Genomic DNA, 20,661 nt, shown 5'->3' with positions numbered 1-20,661 from the left:
GATGGTTTGAGTTAGCGATTTGAGTTAGATGGTTTGAGTTAGGTGGTTTGAGTTAGGTGGTTTGAGTTAGATGGTTTGAGTTAACGATTTGAGTTAGATGGTTTGAGTTGGCAGTTTAAGTTAGTTAGTTTGAGTTGGCAGTTTAAGTTAGTTAGTTTGAGTTGGCAGTTTGAGTTACCAGTTTGAGGTTGAGTCACACACAGAAGTAAAGCCGTCACTGGAAAAATCTAACCTTTAAGTGAATCATAATAAAGAGAAAGGTTTACATAATTATAACATAACATCTCATAATTATGACTTGCTATCTCATAATAATGACTTAACATCTCAGAATCATGACCTGGTAACTCATAACAATAAGTTAATATCTCATAATTATGACTTCCTATCTAATAATAGAGACTGTGTTATACTTATGACTTATTTTATTATAGTAATGAGATACTATCTCATAAATAAGACTTAGCATCTTATAATTACGACAGTGTCTTGTAATTATGTCTTATAATTATCTTGTAATAATGACTTTGCTTCTCTTAATTATGACTTAACTGCTCATAACATTGACATTCTCATAATTACGAGTTAATATGTCATAATTACGATTTAGCATCTCATAATTATGACTTACTTTCTCAGAATTATGACACAGAATCTCATAATAATCAGAAAACTTTCTCGTTATGAAATAGTAAGTAGTAAGTTATTATGAGTTCTTAAGTCATAGATATGAGGAAACTCATTATTATGAGAGTAAGTCATTATTATGACTTACTATGCGGGCCTCTTTTTTTTATGAGTGACGGAAACAGGCTTCCATAGAAAGCTGATATTTTGACTGCTGATGTTAAAGAGTTCCACGAATTTCTGCATAATTCAGTGGCTGAGATGGAAACTAAGTCATTCAGAGTGGTTTGGTGCAAAATGATTGATTGTAGAGACTCATATTCCTTTACAGTGGTGGTGATAGGAACCAGTGGTCGCCATGACTACAACACAAATATAGACATTTTATTTGCTATCCAAAACCTCCAGTGAACCTACACGAGTCTTCCTATGCATTTTTCTTTGGGTGCTTTTTGGCCTTGCACCTCAGCTGTGAGTGAATAAAAAATACATAGTATTCATAACCTTTTCATGTAGTAACTTTCTGTGAGGGAGCTTTTAGAGGTGGACGTCTGGTTCCTATCACCACCACCGTGAACAAATCTGACTTGGTAAGTTTGTCTAAAACAGAGCGTTTCACACCAAACCACTCTGAATGACTCTGTTTACATCGGAACCATTTAATTATATACCAAAAATTGCATTTACATACAAAAGATCCCTCACAGACAGCAATACTGTATAGGTGTATATGTTTCTGATGACTGGTTCAAATTTCGGCCTTTCAAATAAGCAATAAAGAATTGCACCATTTACACTCAAAACCAAGAGCTCCTCTCTCCCCACTTGGCTTTACACTAGCATCTGTATGTCGTGCTGCATCTTCCTCCCGGAGTAAAACACCTGCTCTGGTCATAGCAGTCGACCTGCGTTGCAGCATTCGAGAGCTGTCCTGAAGTAGCCGGAGACACTGAATGCGTAATGGTATGCGTCTTCTTCTACTTTTACTGTAACTCAAGCTTAGCCGCTCTTGTTTTAGCTTCACCGAGGAGCCAAAGTAGATCTCTTTCCAAGAAGGCCCTGTCACAACCGATTAGGCCCTTAAAGTCCATGAGTGGCACAGGGACTGCCAGCTGCTCCACACGGCATAATAATCCTCACCATTGAGAATCTAAACTGTGCTGTCTGGAGGAGTCAAGGCTTTGTTTGGACCAGGATGGGTTTCAAAAAAAGAGGTGGGCCGCCTTCGTTAAGTGGCGTGCCGGCGTACATGTGGACGCAGCATGTTTTCTGTTGTCGTTCGTGCTTTTGGAAAAGAAACGGGCCATGATGGTTCACAAACTGCTGATTCCTGAGGTCGCCTAGATGAGGGCTGCTCAGCCCCGGTCGTGGAGATACAGCTTAGAACACCTCCCTCTAAAGTTCACATGTTCCTGACCTCCTTGATTAACTGGATCAGGTGTGTTAGGTCAGCGTTGGAGCTAAACTCTGCAGGCCAGGTGGATTTTCAGAAGCTGAGTTTGGCACCCCTGGCCTGAGTAGGCAGGGACATTGAACCGTTTTACCCCTTTAAAGATCTGCATTTCTGATTGAATAGCATAAATAAACATCAGACAGATGTTTGAATTTGATATTTCAAACCAGTATGATTGAAGTATTTATTGTATCCCAGAAGAGCAGAATGTATTGGTGATGCTGAGCTACTGTGCTAAGATACCTGTGCTTTATTAGCGTTTCTGCATTTGTAACTCAATACAAATAAACATTATGTTTCTCTGTGACACCAATGGGTGTAGATTTAGTCTCAGCTGCTACATTTTTATGAACATTTTTAGGCCCACAGTTTCCGTATTAGTGTATCTCTAATGAATAGTATTGCAATATCTCAGTAGACAAGTCTTTTTATATTGTTATGAGTAAAAAATAAAATAACAGAAGGTTTAACTTTGGTTTATTACGCTTCACTAACGTGATAGGTGAGCTGTACCTGGTTGTTTGGTTAATTTAGTGATTTATCGATGTGTTTTATGCATATGCATATCTTATTCCTCTTATGTCCATATGATGTTATAACTGAAGTTTGGGGGGGAGTAACATGCCTGAAACCCCTCCTTCTTCCAGTCTAACGCCCTATAAATTCACATCCTTACCTTCCGTTCCCGTTCCTCAGTCCTCAGTCTTAATACAACTTTGAGAGGGTTCTGACCTTCTAGCTACAGGCAGAAGCTGCCCAGAGCTCCAGCCGAAGTTCTCAAAGTTCTCCCCCTCCCTCAGTCAATCTTCCCTCATACTACCACCGCCATGTTGAAGGCATGGTCTGAACACACAAATTGGCCCTTATTAGCTAATTATCAAGCCCTGACGTGCGTGATAGCAGAGACAACATAAAACAGAGCAGTGCAGGAGTCATCCATGTCTGGGTTTGTCTGGCACTGAAAAGAGCTATGAAACTAGCCTTGGATTGGCACTCTTTTCTCTGAGACTTTTAAAATTAGAATCTGACACTGTTACTGTTAATAACTGACTGGGAACGACAAGGAAATGCACGCAAGTTCCTTGACGTTTACAACCCTTTGATTACAATAAAACATGTATTAACTTTCCTCATTCTTCAGTATGATTCACTGAGGAAGAGACAATCATTGACATAATGTTTTCTTCACATTCGTTAGAATAATGCTTTGTCTATTGTTCTAATGCACTGCATGTCCATAAGTATCCAGATGCCCCTTTTACTGAGTGAATTTAGCCACTTTAAGGTGAACCCCTTGCTGACACAGGCGTGGAGTTGTATGCACACGGCTTGTATAATCTAAATAGAAGAGCATTACCTAAACCTAAGGTCATTGTACCTAATGCAGAGTGTGCTGAAGCCCCCCAGCATTGGTCTGTGGAGCAGTGTAACTGTGTACTCTGGATCTCCATCCAGTACTACAGCAAACAGACTCACTATTAATACCCTTCATTACAGAAGAAACATTAGATGAGCAGGTGTGTACAATCTTTGAAACATACAGTGTGTCACAAAACTCAGTGCAGCAGAAAACACTATTATCAGAGACGCCTTGACTAAATACACACACACGTTTCCTGATGCGCTTCGGAAAGCTGCACAGGTATTACAAGTAGGAATTCCTGTAGAGATTAGCAGGAAGGAAAAAAAAAAAAACTATCTTGTGGAATCTCCAGTGTTTGGGTAGTATTGACAGGAAATGGCTCTCAGAAAGAGAACACACACCTCTCCCCATTGACAGTATGTATGAATGAGGTGTGTGCTGGTACTTATCAGACTGAAAGAAAGAGAAAGTGAGAGAACGAGATATCGAGAGCGTGATAAGAAAAGGACAGAGGAGGGACACAGAGTAGGAACAGAGTAGAGGGTTAGAGGTTTCTAGGGTGTTATTTATGTTTTTATATGCATATTAGTATGGATAATATATCAGCTCCTTCATTGACTTTCAGTAGAGTTCATATCCTCAACAGGTTGTAGCTCAGTAGTTATATTCAGCGTATTATCTTACAAACACGGCAAGCTCAAATAACGCAGTTGGTCACGCGGTCCACATTTCTCATATTCATTAACAATAATAAAAGTCAGTAGGCAGTTTTTACAGCTCCTGGCATCTTCTGGGAGATCTCTCATGGTCACCTTGCTGATTTGTGCTTTGCAAAGTTGTGTAGAAGGTGCACAGTGGGCTGATTCTGGGACTGAGGATAGTTTTGAGCTTATAAATAATGTCACTTGGCTAAATACACACGGTGTTCAGGGGGTCCCATGTTGGCTGGTTACTCCAGCATTGGCTAGCTGCTGCTTTACTCACCATAGCAGCGCTAATGCTAGCTCTAATGGCAACAAATACTTGGTTCATCAGTTTTTCTTTTGCTCTTTTTCACTTTATTTGGGACCTTACATGTCTCCTCTTTTGTCTTTGGTTTGGGAAATGAGTAACTTTCCGCTGAACTCTTGGGAAACTGGGAAAGTTTTCAGATTTGTAAATAAGCTGTGGCATATTGTAAGGTTTTTCAGAGGTAAAGAATGTTACCCGTTCACGGGTGAGGCAGGCTTAACAATGAGCTTTCCCTGAATTTGTTTTTGAGTGTCTGTTTTTCCCTAACGGACAGCATGGTTTCATAATAAGTTCATTTTCAGGGACCCCCCAGAATTTTGAGACATCCAGGAGGTCCAAGAGGTTAATTAGGGCATCCCGGATCCTCCAGGATCACCTGTATTTTGGACCTTGAATTCTGTCTGCTTGGTTTCTGTACTGTACCTTTTCTTTTTGTCCAGAAACACAGACCACTCAACTCTCCTGCTGTAAACATACAATCTCTGTTCAAATTGACTTATTTTTAAGCTAATAAAGTAGTGACCCATATTGCTGGCCAGCATGCTCCGATAATGAAGTGGACTGGAGTGGACACTTTGTTTACATCTAGGAAAAAATGTTAAGCAGTAGATCCATTCAACACTAGAAACAATATGCAGGTGATATGAACCTGCACTGTTTTTGTGCTTATAGAGGTCTCCTCTGGTGGCGACTGTTGGGTCATGAGTTTTATGAAAGTGCCACGATTCCCATAAAATAGTGGAGATTATTTATATGATTTAAGATTTTATTTATGATTTGAGAGAAAATTTCAAAATGAATTGAGAGAATATGACTATTAAAATACCCTAATCATCAGCTGAACCCTCAGATATGGCGAAACATATATTAAGCAATCTAGACACAGAAATGGCCAGTAAACTCTGTCAAGCCAGAGAAACACTTGGGTTTACAATTACAATTACAGTGCAGTGCTATGAAAACCCCTGAAACATGCATTCCCACACAGACACACGGCTCTGCACGCTGCAGTTTGCAGTCTGTGGCCCCTATAGCCCTTATTGGCCCTACAGCCCTTTGACAATCATACAGATTAACAGACAACCTGATTGGGTAAATTTTATGATGCATATTTTGCAATGATAACTGGCATAATATCCACCAAATCCTCTGAACCATGCTGTATCTGGCCTAACTGAATTTGTGGCTTTTATTATGTCTTTTTATTTATGTCATGATATAATAAAGCAACAAGCCACTGGAGGCTTATTATGATTACAATATGATACACCATGTTCAATAAATAATAACCAGTTTAGAGCTTGTGAAAAGATGACACAGTGCATCCATCTGTTGTAGGTACTGCAACAAGATGACTGTTATTGCTCTTTGTAGAGGTTTACGGATCATATTATTTCAAATAAACCGTACCAGAGTTTGTTTGAAAGTGGATTGAGACCGCCTCTGTTCGCCAGGGGTTGAATGGTTGAGTGCTCTCACTTGTTCTGACAGAGCAAACACACAAGGGTTGTGCAGTCTGCCAAATATAAACACGCCCTTATTTTCTAGTGGGTCTGAGATTTCGATCTAAATCAGGGTATCACACCCCTAAAATTAGAAGGAACTGCAGAGTTCAGTACCTTCCCTGAGCTCATCAGCTAATTTCTTTGTGCTGCGTGCTTCATGCATCGTTTCAGGTACATTAGCCCAGTGCAGTGTTGAGTTCAGGTTCCACCAAGGCCTGGATTTGATACACTTGCTCTAAACAGGATACTGTCCACATGCTTCACTTGCATGTTTACAGGCGATTGAGGTCTGTAGTAATAGACAATAGGAAAGAGGTGTCGAAACGAACAGATGTTGAAACAAGTCTCAACCACTTGCTCTGACTCATGTGAACGTGAGGCGAAGTATTGCATGGTTTGTTTTGTTTGACTCATCAAGATTAAAGTATAACTGAAGACCGCAACAGATTAGCCTCAATGTTCCCTTAAGTGGCCGCTGGCTCACAGTGCATTAACAGAAAACGTTAGAGGCTAATCCTTTGACCGATGACATAAAAGTAATGCTTAAGTCTATTCTTTGAATCTCAACAGAGCAAAGGGCAATGATGTTTTCAAGCACAGACAATACTATGAGCAAGGGCGTACTGTGATATAGTGAAAACAAGGACAGCTGTTAAATCCTTTAATTCAGTCAGAATCTTGAGGTTCAGTGAGGTGGCTGATTTGACTTTGAATTGAGTTCATCATGTTGTTTGAAGAACAGTTACCAAGCTGCTTGCAGTGGTTGTAGAAACTGGTTTAGAGGATCTGTTTAAGGCAGGCGTCGCAACCCAAATGTTAAGAAGAGCCATTTTGTCCTTTCATCAAAAAATCAAACCACATTCTGAGCCATGTCCATTTTACCATTGTGGCTGTAAATATGTCTCAGTGTGTGCTGATGTACTAGTATAGGTTAAAAGTATACATGAAAACAGACTTACTTTGCTCTGCTTTAACCTTTAGCTTGGCTATAGTTGCTTTTCTCGCATCTCCGGCAGGTAAGTTTTCCTTATAAGTAGAGTAGTCTCTTGTAAAAAGCGTTTGATTTTTATGAAGCTGAAGTCGCTTCTCATTCGCCAGCTTCTTGTTCAAATTTTCCCGTTCCACCTTAAATTGTGCCTTATGCGCCAGAATAGAACTGCTGTGCCGTTTAAGGTGGAACGGGACAATTCAAACAAGCAAGTTGATGTAGTGTTTAAACTTTGGTGAAGTTTCAAAATATACTCTATATATAAAAACTAAATAGCAAAAAGGCTCATTTTGAATTGTTTTTATGACGTCACAGTGAATGTAGTTGTGTATTTATATATCTGCCTATTCAACCTGCAGCAGTTTAGCTCCACCTGTTCACACTGAAGTTATAAAAGACATTTCAGCCCAGACTTCCCTTTGAGTGAGGGACAATACAGGGAAGCCAATGGGAACAGAGCTCATTCACATATACCATTCTTAAAGGCACAGTAGCAAAGTCTGATTCTAAAGGATAAAGAGAGATTGAAAAAAATGGTCATGTAAAAATTAATTATGACTGTTTTTGGTACATAAAACCACACCAATGTCATAAATGGACATACAGAAGGCTTCGGTGCTACAAGATGTCTTGTGATTTATGATTGGCTGAATCTGCGCTAATACATCAGTTATGGTTCATGGACAGCCAGTTTGAATGGGTTGTGAGGTAATTGTCCACAGCATAACTAAGATTAAAATTTAGAAATGTGTGAAAAACATCCTTTCATAATTTCTGTGATGCTTATACCTCAAAAACGTAAAACGAGAAGACCACATATTGAATTTCAGAAGTAAACCAGATTCGAAAATTTAATCAGAAAATATTTTCAGGATTAGAAGAACATAAAACTAAAGAAAGGGTAAAAACTAATCTCAACAGGTTAACACACTCAGACAAACACACCTAACTTCACAGGCAAAGTCTTAACTAGGGCAAAAGCTTAAAGGAAATAAGTAGGCTAAAACACTGGCTAACACTATGGTGAGAACAGAGACTAAAATGCCTGCCTGGACATTCCTACAGGACTACGCCTGCCAGTCGAGCTTCCTAATCTAGACCCCCACCTGCCCCTTCCATAATCCACACCAGAGAGAAAGAGAAGGAGAAGGAAAGGGCAGATGACTGAGACAGTGAGAGTAGAGTAGTAGGAGATATAGAGAGAGAACTCAAGTCAAATGAAGAGGATTGGTCAGAGTGTCGTCTTTCTGCCTTTCACCAGGCTTCGGACTAATGAGTGTGTAGGATTTCTCAGCTGGAGGCCTTCGGGCCTGCGCCGCACCTGCTGTGTGGAGCTCCAGGCCCAGCCCAGCGCTTAACACAAGTGCTTAGTAAATCCAACCATATGTCACACTCAGTTGATACCGGTTGCATCATATTAAATGCGTAGGTAGCTCAATATTTACTTCGGTGACAGGCAAAAACATGCAAGTCAAGATGTGGCTTTAGCTGAATAGCCAAGATTATGATAAGTTTATCGTATGTTTTTCTTGGTAATTGGTTTTAAGAGTACAAAAGGAGTTATATAAATGCGTGTAACCCTTTGAGTGTCTGTCCTTCAAGAGACACGCATTCAAAAACACTCAGCACACTTAAGGTGCAGTTATCAGGCGCCGGGTCTTATCTTTTGGAAGCAGATTCTTTGGCACTCCTAGGGCTAATGAAATGAAACTAGGTCTTGCTTTGCTGGGGCAGAACTTTGGGATCTGCACGTAGCTTGTGCAGCCAGCCCCAGAAATACATGAGGTGTTCCTGCTTCTTCACTGAGCAAACTGGTCTAACTGAGACATCTGCTCACAAGAGCAGCACTGTGAGAACCTGCCCTACAGTGTGTGTGTGTTGTGGGGGGGTTGTTCCCCAGAACTGTTGGTGAGCATGTGCTGCCCCTCCCACTCCCAACTCTTCTGTAATGCCACACGTTTTCCCGAGGGTATGAATGACAGACAGCTAAAGAGACAGTTCTCAACGAGACTTAGTGTGGATCGTATAAACAGGAACACATATCAGAAAACAAAGTACACTGTATGGACAAAGGTATTGGGACGCCTACACATTACACCTACAGGAGCTTTTATGAACCCCATTCTAAATCCATAGGCATTAATATGGAGTTGGTCCCCCTTTGCAGCTATAACAGCTTCCACTCTTCTGGGAAGCTTTCTACAAGATTTTTGAGTGTGTCTGTGGGAATTTGTGCCCATTCACAGCATTTGTGAGGTCAGACACTGATGTTGGACAAGAGGGCCTGGTTCACAATCTCCATTCTAGTTCATCCCAAAGGTGTTTGATGGGGTTGAGGTCAGGGGTCTGTGAGGGCCAGTCGAGTTCTTCCACACCAAACTCACCCAGTCATGACTTTATGGACCTGGCTTTGTGCACTGGGGCTCAGTCATGCTGTTCACACAAAGTTGGAAGCGTACAATTTTGCCAGTTGTACTCCGGTTTCCTCCCACAGTCCAAAAACATGCAGTCAGGCTGATTGGACATGCTAAATTGCCCCTAGGTGTGAGTGTGTGTGTGAATGTGTATGTCTGTCTGTCTGCCCTGCGATGGACTGACGACCTATCCAGGGTGTATCCTGCCTTCCGCCCAGTGACAGCTGGGATAGGCTCCAGTGGCCCACCGCGACCCAGAAGGATAAGCGGTTTAGATGATGTGTGTGTGTGTGTGTGTGTGTGTGTGGAACTAAGGTTTCTAGACCCACCGCTGAAAAACAACCCCATAGCATCATCCCTCCTCCACCAAACTTTACAGCTGGCACAGTGCAGTCAGGCAGGACTGGACTCGTCCATCAGACTGACAGATGGAGAAGTGTGATTCTGCTCTATAACTTTACATGGTCTGACGCTTCATGGCTGAGTTATTGTGATTCCTAAATGCTTCCACTTTTCAATAATACCACTCACAGCTGATCGTGGAAAATCTAGGAGGGAACAAAAGAACCTGAATTCATTGATTTCGAGGTGTGTCCCAATACTTTTGTCCATATAGTGTATTTTGAAGTGTTTTATATGGTCAGACAAGCAAAGTCTTATCAGTGGTTCACAGTAAGCTACACAGGCCTAGAGTATGACTTTGATAGAATCCATGCTGAGGGCTAAAGCTGCATTCTCTCACTATCACAAGCCATGCTTTAGTTAAATATTGTGTTTTAGAATAGTATTTCCTAATCTCAGTCTTGGAGAAACACTCCCACCCTTCACAATTTAGAGTTTTCTCTGGGCTAACATGCACTTGTCAGGCTTGAACTGCAATAGGGGGGGAAGAAAACAGCAAAAGAAAAGAAGAACTAGACTCTGGCAGACCTCAGAATTGTCTTGCTTTGTGTTGTACACCAATGTGTGATGTACTACTGTGCTGCTATCTAGTATAGTTGGGTTAAAAAAAACCCTGAATGTTCACAGTTGCCCCCATGAATCAAATGTAGTCAGTCAACCAAGATCTGTTTGGTGTCTGAAGTTTGCTTCATTAGATTTACACTTGAGCTACAAGGCTAATCTAGCTAACATGTAATTGAAGTCTACACTTCAGCAGTTGGACTGCAAGCCCAAATCATACCTTGGCCTCAAACCACTTCAAATTGTTCCGTAATCTCCAGTAGACCTGCATATGTGGTTCCTAAAAGTGCACGACATACTCTTATCCATAAAACTGGACAAAAGTGTGGCTAATAACTTGATGCACAAACTCCAGGCTTCATGCTGGCTGCTACTGCTGTTTTCAGCTATGCAGTGTTTCTGTTTACTTTTGTTCACTTTAACATAGACCATTTTGCCCTTGACTCTCCCGAGTCATGTGAAGCAGCATTGTGCCGTAGTTATCTGAGCCTCCAGTGTTTTGGACTCCTAACTCAGCAGTCTACCTGTAACTCATCCTCCTGAAACCTGACACCTCAGGCAACTGGTAATGCTAACGCGAACTACGTCATCGGTTTCACTTCAGGGTCCGGTTAACTCTAGGAGAGGACCTGTCGATGCCAGCGCTGGCGAAAGTGCACAAAAACAGCATATTAAGCCAAATGGGGAGTTACTGGTGGGAGCCATCAATTAAAGTAAAGGATAGAATGGAACGGTCTCTTGATCGTCCTTTAAAGACCAAAGGATCGTCAGCGCAGACTGTAACTTAACCACCACATGCATGAGAGTGGTGTCTCTGCTGAATGCTACAAGCTACAGCCATATGCTCTGGTGTGGGTGCCGTGTAGCCGATACAGCTGTATCGTGTTCCAGACTAGTGGCTGGCCACAGGATGCTGTCAGGGCTTTCCTTACCTCAGCCGTCTGTGGGAGGAAAGAGAAACGTGATGCCTAAATAAAGTGAAAAGATACTGTCTGCGTGTGTTTGTCTTCCAGCGTATAGGCCTGTGTGCCTGTTTACAGGGAGGACATTGAGTAAACAGCTGTATTTCAACACCATCATGGCTGTAAAGCCAGATGACTAACATGCAGTTGCTTAGAAGCGATGGGGAATATCATGTCACAATCCCATAATTTGTGGCTTCACTTTCCTTCCCCAAGCTTACAGAATGATCTCCTTTCAGCATGGAGATCACTCACTGGTGGTTTAAATGCTAACGTGTCATCATGCTAACCAGCCTCCATCTCCTCATATGGTGTCGAGAGCTGTTAGGACATGAACTGGTGTAAATCAGTCTCTCCTACGCATTCCACACCTGTCCTTGCATTACGATGGCGCAACCCTGACGACCTTTGACCAGTCTGCCTTCTCCGGGGTCTGCAGCTGCTAGCAACACCCTTTACTACGCTTGTTTCATAAGATTTATTCCTATGGAGGGCCATGATTGGTCAAAGACATGGCCTGATTCACATGATAGCGTCAATCTGAAGTGCCATGTTTGTCTTTCATTGTCATTTATTGATTAATAGTGGGAGAAAGTGAGCGGACGTATAAAATATAATAAGAATCAGATCAAGCACACCGTGAAAACTCACTATAAGTGAGTAGCTAGTTATTATAAGAGAATGCATAGAGTGAACGTTAATGCAAGCATTTGTGAGATCATTTGTCTGCCCAAGCTGAACATCTGTTAATTCTCTCACCCTCTCTGTTTCCTGTCTGTATTCCATTGGGAATCAGTTTTTAGTCTTCTTCAAAGATGTCCAGACTTGGTGTGTTGCCAAAAGACATTAGAAAAAATGCTAAACGTTTGGTTGGACTTGATTCATATCCTTCAAAGAGGCCCGAAGCCAAGTCAAAGAGTTTAACCCTTAATATACAAACGTAACTAGAACATAGCGAAGCAAATACAAGCAAGTTAGGGTTGAAAATTCCCACTTCAACTGGCAGATCCTGCCTCAAAATATGCTGAAAATGGTACCCAGTGCTTGCAAAATGAAATAATCGTGTAACTACTGTGGAGGAAGTTGGTAGCGGTGGGCGATATGAATTGCAATTTATATCGCAATGTTTTTCACTGTTTGCACAATAACAACCTAGATATACCAAAAACAATCAAGATATACCAAAAAAACATACTAACAGCACTATGACAACAGTGGCGAAGCTAAACAATACGGCGAAATCTACATCAAGCAGCAGCGTCATCCCCACATTTACTCTTATAGTTGTATATTTCCCAACCCTAGCAGCTGCTTGTGGTATCAGCACTTTCTATTTAAGGCTTGGAGAAGGTTCATTCACATTCATTCAAGACCCTACTCCTACTTCTCACTGAGAGTGTGCATGGGAAACCCCACAATGACCTGCCTCAGCCTCCTTTGAGCTGTGAATATTTTTAGAATGCCCTGAGAAGTTCGCTATGAGGGTGCGAAAGAGATTGTTAAGTCGAGTGGAGCTGTCAATTGTGTACTTAGCTTTAAGAACAGAGAGAGAGGAGTGATCAGAGCCATTGTAGGAAGGCTTATCTGAAATTTGACTGATTGTATTATTTGCACAGGCAGTTATGTTGTATTAGGTATGTTGTAACATTCATGTCTATAGAGCATTTTTAAGGTGAAGAAGGGCATTGGAACGAAACTGAGGCATATGGTCCGTGAGAACTGTTTGTGAGACAAAAGGATAGACGTAGTATATTTGTTTTACGTCAACCAAAAGGGCTTAGTGCAACTGTAGGTGTTTTGCATGTGGTGGTGGTGGTGGGGTGTGTCTTTCTACTTGTGTTTTGTGTATTGTGTCTTTGTGAGTTGTGTGTACTGCATTAATGTGTATGATGTCTGTGTTGGTTCTTTCTCAGTGTACATCATTTGAACCAAATAAATTCAACATGTTACCTTTTTCATCGTGTTCCACCAAATAAGCCACCGAACTAAGGTCTACTATTCACAGTCTGATTTTTACAGGTGAAAAAAAAAACACAAGTTTTGAAAATGAACACAAACATATGAACACAGACCTTCACATCAAATCAGAAATGGGCAGACATTAAAAATCAGCCTGATCAATCAGAGCTCTGCAGTCCAAGTAAATGTGCATCAGTAAAGCAGCAGAAAAACTCATCTTGCTGATAGTAGAGCACAACAGCTTAAACAGCAGCAAGATTTGAATGATTTTTTAAATTTAATTTTGCTTTTTGATGAGAAGAGCTACAAGCAGAAGCGGTGCTCCGAATTCCTTCCACTGACACACAAAACGATACCTTTAGAATCGCTCATTATACACCTTCAGCTCTTGCATAATGTGCTGGAACGCCCTGTGTTCTTGTGTTTTATGCAGAATGGGGTGTACCCAGTTTGTGCGGTGCCTAAAAGAGAAATGATAAATTCATTGTCGCTGCTTGAGGAGTCCATTTCATCTTCCTCTTATTCTTCCCTTGTCATTGGAGTGTTTATAAAATGCGTTGGACTTGATATGAAGGTTCCACTGCGTTAAAAACCATTTTCCATCCAAAAAAAGCATGCTTGGTGTGTTTAGGTCTTAAGAGTGAAAACTCCACACAAACAGGCCTCTTCAACTGTTGAGAGCTCGAGTGCCTTTAAAATATAACTGAATATGATTATATGTGTAGTATAAAGCTGATTCCAGGCCAGCACTGTGGTTCTGAGGGGCTTGTTTAGTGCAGTACTAATGAGTTGCAGGCACAGAAGGGAGGGGGGGGCTTGCGTGAATTTTCCTTTTCGATACTGCTTTTCGGGACCCAGATTAATCAGAGTGTTAGACTACAAAATAGAGTCAGTGCTTGACAGAGTAATTTAGTCTAAGTAAAGATCTTCTCGCCCAATTTTCTCCCAAATGTTGCTTGTTGCTAATTCCCATCTAGCCCGCCCAGATGGCACTATGTCTTGTGATCAGGCAGGTTAAAGGCTAGCATGTGCTTCCTCAGAGACACGTGTGGCCAGTCACAGCGTCTTTTTAAGCTACCCCTCATGCAACAGCTGAGCACGCATGGAGGAAAGCACCTACCGGTGAATTCTGAATATGTGACGTTGCACAGCAGTTCCCGGTCATGGCCACAGGGGGTTTTGCATACTTTTCCTGTGTCTGCTCTGCCCCCAACACACCTGATTGAATGAATCGAAGCCTAACATTTGCGTAGGTTCACTCTGATTGACAAGAAGAACTAAGCTGTCCTTTCCAGCAGGGAAAGAACATTTAGGCTAATATGCAGAACAGTTTTGCTCTCTGTGCAACTTGAATAAAGTTTAAAAGAGGCCACATCCAGAAGACATACTGAGACGTCAGCATTTAACACTGATTATTGAATACAATATTCATAAATTCAGTAATAATTGTAGTTCCACTTCTAAAATCATTGTCTGTGATACATTGGACATTTTTTTCACATTATAATGTTGTAAAATACTTCATATACACAGATATGACTGCAAGTAGGGCTGTCACGATCATTGATTTTTAGCTGACAATTAATGGTGATATAAATAATTGCAACTAAAAATGTACTAGCCTTAATGTACAAGTCTAAAGTGGCCAAAAATGCTGATTAGCCATCTCACTTTCTAGTAGTATTTAGTAGCTAATACTGGTTGAACTGTCAGAATCATGCATTACACTGTTGTTGTTGTATAAAGTTTAGCAAAGCAAATTTTTTGAGAGTAAACATATAAGTAAAAACAACCATTCTGCTAGCATACATTCTAAAATGAATGTTAGTATTAGCCACATAGCTAATAAATAAACATTATTCATGCTGCTCTTTTAACATGTTACATTCACACTTTGCTTGTTGAGGCATATTATGATTGTGAAATCCAACAACTATGTAAAATAATTGCAGTCAGCTTAGATAATTGTGATTATATACGTCAGTTTATTTTAACTGCATGCATCAATTTTGTATTAATGCATCAAATGAATAATAGCTGTTATGATTAACCGACCATTATGTTTAAGGATGTACCAATATGGTGACTGTGGGCTGATGCCAATATATGATATTTTTCATGTGCATATCTGCCAATATAGAAATTGGGAAATCTACCAAACATAAGATTTATGTCTATGGAGTTGCAAATGCACTGAAATGAATTTTAGTGTAGCAGCCTAGTGTCACCTAAACAATATGTCCTCCCAGAGTACAGTAAATATGCTGTCAAATATTGGTATGTTACCAATATATTTTAGGTAATTATCTGCCAGTACTGATAAGATTCATTATATTATTGATACGATATCATTGTGCATCCTTGATTTTGTGGCTTGGCAAACATTGTTAATGGGCTATATTGCTTGGTGAAATAATTATTTTACAACAGTACCATGGTAAAGGAGGTTTTACTACTGCTTCATGTCGTGCCTAACACCCCAACTTAACCGTGGTAACATCACTGTAACACACAGTCTTGAGTGCATTACTGCGTTATTGAATATTATATGAAATCAATACATTTCTGATTTTAGGCAGTTCACTTCTGAAACTGGCACTGATGTTGTGCATTATGGTTCAGACTTACCGTCACTGTTTTCTCACACTTACTCATCTGTTTCTCGCTCTCTCTCTATCTGTCTTTCTCTGCAGAGTGGACGATGAGGCTGTGGTGGACAGGGGAGCCTCGTACAAACACCTGTGTGATGAAGAAGAGGTTGAGGGTAAGGCTCGCACACACACACACACACACACACACACACACACACACACACACTGTCTTCATCTGTAAGAGCATAGCTTTTTGTTGTTGTTCTCTGTTTTTCAGTGGTCTTTACTGTGTTGTTTCTTTCTTCCACTTGTTGTTGTTGTTGCTTTCCTCTCTTTCATTGTTTTTCCGTTGTGGTTTTTCTTATTGTCGTTCTCTCTTTCTTTTCTTTATTTATGTTTGTCTCTCTCTCTCTGTCTCTCTGGTGGTCTGAGTGAATCAGTGAGTTGTTGACACCGTGGTGTTGACATGTTGATGAGCTCAGGAGAGGATTATGGGTGATAAACATGAGTGTGCAGATGTTGCACACGCTAGACGTGTGAAGATGTGTAGTACCGTAATCCTCACTGCCTGTGCACACACACACACGCACACACACACACACAGAGCTCTGCCACACTGGTGTAAAATTCAGTTGAGGTATGTTTGCAGTGTTTCAGGGATTTAAGTAAATCCAACTGATGTTTGCACAAACTATCTATAGCAGACCCGATAACCACAACACACACATGCGCACTCAAACGTTAGTCACTGTGGGCACATCGACTCTTTCACACCTTCTTACTGTTTTCATATGCCGTCTGTTTTCTTCTTTGGGGAATGTGACACAGTACACATCTCCCTCTCCCACCCCCTCTCTCTCTCTCTCTCTCTCTCTTTCTCTCTCTTTCTATCGCTCTTTCTCTCTCTCTCTCTCTTGGTCAAACAGCTCATGCACAAAGCTAAAGAGCGCAATTCCTCTGTGACACACTGTGATCAGTGTGTATAAAGTACATAAGTACAGGGTGATTCAAAAAGTTTCATCCATTTTCTAAATGATTTATTTCTCTTGTAAATCATTACAGAACAATGCAGTAAACTGTAAATGGTTTAAATGAGCGTAAAGTTTATTATGTAATTGTACAAGGTCTCAGTATGAACCTCCTCCAGCTGAATGGACAACATCCACGCCATAGTCAAATTCATCCCACACTCGATTGAGCATGTCGGGTGTCGCTGCACTCACGGCTCTTTCAGTGCGATTTCGGAGATCATCCAGTGTTGTGGAACAAGCGACGAACGAGCTGTTGGAGGTTCACTGCCCACGAAAATCACGCTGCACAGTTATGACGGATTCACTCTTATTGCAGTGGAGAATGCAGAACACTTTCTGCTCAGGGGTCGCATCTCCTCTCAGACTGAGGGGAGCCATCATCCACTGACCGTCAGAAACCATATGACTCCCTCCTTCAGTTGGTATGTGATTGGTTCCTCGGCGCCTCATGGTTGTAAAAATACGGCGCTTTGAAATCGGATGAAACTTTTTGAATCAACCTGTGTAATCATAACTTTAAACAGCCTTAAGTAATATTCAGACAGGAAAATTATTTTTACATCAGGAGATGGATAATGTAATATTCACTGTATATTTAATCCTGTACTATAACACGAGCCATAGAAACAAACCCATCTTATAATAATCCTGTGCTTTAAAACAAACCATAGAAACAAACCCAGGCTATAATAATCCTGAGCTTTAAAACAAACCATAGAAATAATCCCAGGTTATATTAATCCTGTGCTATAAAATGAACCATAGAAATTGTCCCAGGTTATATGAATCTTGTTGTAAAACAAACCATAGAAATAATCCCAGGTTATATTAATTCTGTGTTATAAAATGAACCATGGAAATAATTCCAGGTTATATTAATCCTGTGCTGTAAAATGAACCAGAGAAATAATCCCAGGTTATATTAATCCTGTGCTATAAAATGAACAATAGAAATAATCCCAGGGTTTATTAATCATGTGCTATAAAACGAACCATAGAAATAATCCCAGGTTATATTAATCCTGCACTTTAAAACAAACCATAGAAATAATCTCAGGTTATATTAATCCTGTGTTGGTAAATATTCCGTCATGTTTTGTAGAAAAGGAGTTTTACGTTTTTATGGAGACCCTCAAAGCATTTATTCTTATTCTCTGTGGACCAAGTTGAGCTGTTATGTGCTGTCACGCCTCGAGTGTATGACTCTGAATGACATGAATGATGACAGAAATGAAGTTAGTTTTTTTGTGCCTGTAAATTCCCAAGCTAACAATATATACTGCTTACACTTTGGATGTGCTTAAGACAGGGTCAGGGTAAACATAATCCTGATTAAATTCGATGCTTACTGTTTTTAATCAGCTGAATATGTTGCGTTTAGAACTTTTTGTCCTATTGGAACAGTGTAAATACGGTGTGGACATACAAGATGTTTTTATTCTCAATTATACAGGCATATTGTTGTACATGTCAACAAATCCCAGATGTTTGGGCTGTCTTTTTTTAGCAGCTGTTTTGGTGAAAGCGCCTGGCCACGCTGGCCAATAAATATCTCAGAAGACACACATCAAAACATTTCATGGTAATTTTGACAAGCCTGTTGTATTGTCAACTCTTTTGCTGGGACATGCTGTGTTCTCATAAATTTAGCTCCAAGGCTGATGGTGGGGCTGCCGGCAGTAAACAGTGTCGGGGCAGATTTTTGGAGTGGCCTTCTGCCCAAGGTTCAGATCAGATTCTCAGTAATTAGTGTCATGGTATCAGACAGAACACATGCTCATACACTCACACGTACAAAGGGGTGGACAATATGATGATATGTTATTATCTATAGTGATAGTTTACGCCACAATATGTCTTTCAGGGCAATCATGGTTATCGTCATTACTTCTAAAAAAGACAGATATTATAGAGATCGCTCAGATTATAGATCAGTTATTATTAAAGAGAGCCAAACTGGTGTATAGATACTGAAAAAAATGCACATTCAGAAGTAGCTGATTGAATGTCAGCCCATTATAACATCGGTTTATGTCCTCTTTTTACGCTGAATTTACGTTACAGTAAAGCGAGGTGATGTACGTTTCACCTCCTTAATTTCTGTTTGGACAGGTGACAGTTGTGCTTTAGGGATTGTGGGAGCAGCTGCATCGCAAATCGTGCAATAAAAAGTTGAGCTTTTCACAACTTCATGCAAATGAGACGTGAGTTTCGCTGGCAGGCCACAGGAGAGTTTTACACAAAAGAATATTAGACCTTTTCTATCCTGCTTTCAGAACTAGGCCTAGCCTAGAACTGGACAGCTAAACTTGCTTGCATTGAGTGGCCACCGTGTGGCAGGGTAAAGTTTGTTTTTGCAAACGTACGATTAAAAAATGTTTTTTAAATGTGCCAGTATCATTTTGTTGGTGCATTTTGTCTGTAAAGACTAAATATTATGATAGATATATTGTGCATCATGAAAATGACTTCATCAATTATTTGTTTATTTGTTTGTTTTTAGGATCCCCATTAGCTGCTGTCATGATAGCCGCTATTCTTCCTGGGGTCCCGTAGACAAAATACATACCATACATTACAAAATAATGCAATAACAATCAAAGAAATAAGTCAAATAAAACAAAGATAAAATAAAAGAAAAGAACAAACAAAAAGAAGCTGAGAGAAAACAAAACATGAAACATGAAAATAACATAGTAGAACAATAAAAAACAGAAAATAACAGTAGAAAGACGACTGAAAACGGAAAAATTACAGTGAAAGAAAAGGTCATTTGGTGTATCTTACAAAGGCCTTAGCTGACTCTGTTCTGGTAGGTATGTACATCCCTGCCGACCGCAGTATTATTCCAGATGTCAAGGACCTATTTACTTAAGTGATCTTTAAATTTGTTAAATAGTGTCTTTTTATTAGTTTTTAAACATTATTTTACTCTTATTTTAGGCAGAGACCTTTAGGGAATTCCACTCCTTTATAGCTCTATAAATTACCGTACTGTACTGTAAATTTTTTCTTGTATATCTTGTTGTAATCATAATTCTATATGTTTGTCATATAGTCTGTCCATGTACATCATTCATTTGTACACTCTCATATAGACACACGCTCACTGTCTGTGTGTGAATTAGGTTGCTCATACATGTGTACGAGGTGGGAGGGGTGAGAGAGAGACAGAAAAGAGGTTATCTGGCACAAGGCGTGCTGCTCTGTGTTTCGGAATTCACTTCCTGGCGGTGGCTGCTGTTTCCTGTCTTTTCCACTGAACGGGAAGTAGTTGGCATTTATTTACATGCTAATGTGTACGAGATAGCGGTCAGATCACCCACTCAGGAAAACACACGCACAGTTTGCGAAAACAGTGGCATTTCTTTGATAATGTCTTTGGAAACTGCAGCTGCTCAGGGTAGAAAGAAAAACAGTGGAGTGTTAAGAATAATAATAGTTTATTTGAAGTTTGAAGAAAATAAGCAACTAATGAAGACGTAACTTGTCGCTCCACGTCAGCAGTGCTGCTGTAATTATCTCATATCTAGTCATACACATCCAATCAAAATCTCATTTAGATACTGCTGTGTCTGTGTGTGCTTTTGTGAACTTGTATTGCCATACTTATGAGGACCACATGTAGTAATGCGGAAAACAGCAATCTTTTTGGTGGTCCTCGTAAGTTAATGTTATTTATTTATTCTTTAGCAGGTTAGGATTATGCAGTCACCCATACCCACGCACAAAGAGTTGATCAAATGAGCTGTATTTACAGTTACATCAGTGTTTTATATCTACCTACACTCTTA

At 40.3% G+C, this 20,661-nt stretch overlaps 1 protein-coding gene across 2 annotated transcripts in view; it reads left to right on the top strand.

The window, feature by feature from the left end:
* Positions 1–20,661, top strand: part of slc4a4b (solute carrier family 4 member 4b) — a 73,238-nt gene that overhangs the window by 1,157 nt on the left and 51,420 nt on the right. For both annotated transcript variants that reach the window (XM_036588815.1, XM_036588814.1), the window contains exon 2: positions 15,939–16,009. In XM_036588815.1, coding sequence (XP_036444708.1) covers positions 15,939–16,009 — 71 coding nt within the window. The remainder of the gene's footprint in view (positions 1–15,938; positions 16,010–20,661) is intronic.

Source organism: Colossoma macropomum, unplaced genomic scaffold, assembly GCF_904425465.1.
Source record: "Colossoma macropomum unplaced genomic scaffold, Colossoma_macropomum, whole genome shotgun sequence".
In the NCBI taxonomy this organism is placed as follows: Eukaryota; Metazoa; Chordata; class Actinopteri; order Characiformes; family Serrasalmidae; genus Colossoma; species Colossoma macropomum.
This window is presented reverse-complemented; position numbering and strand designations above follow the sequence as displayed.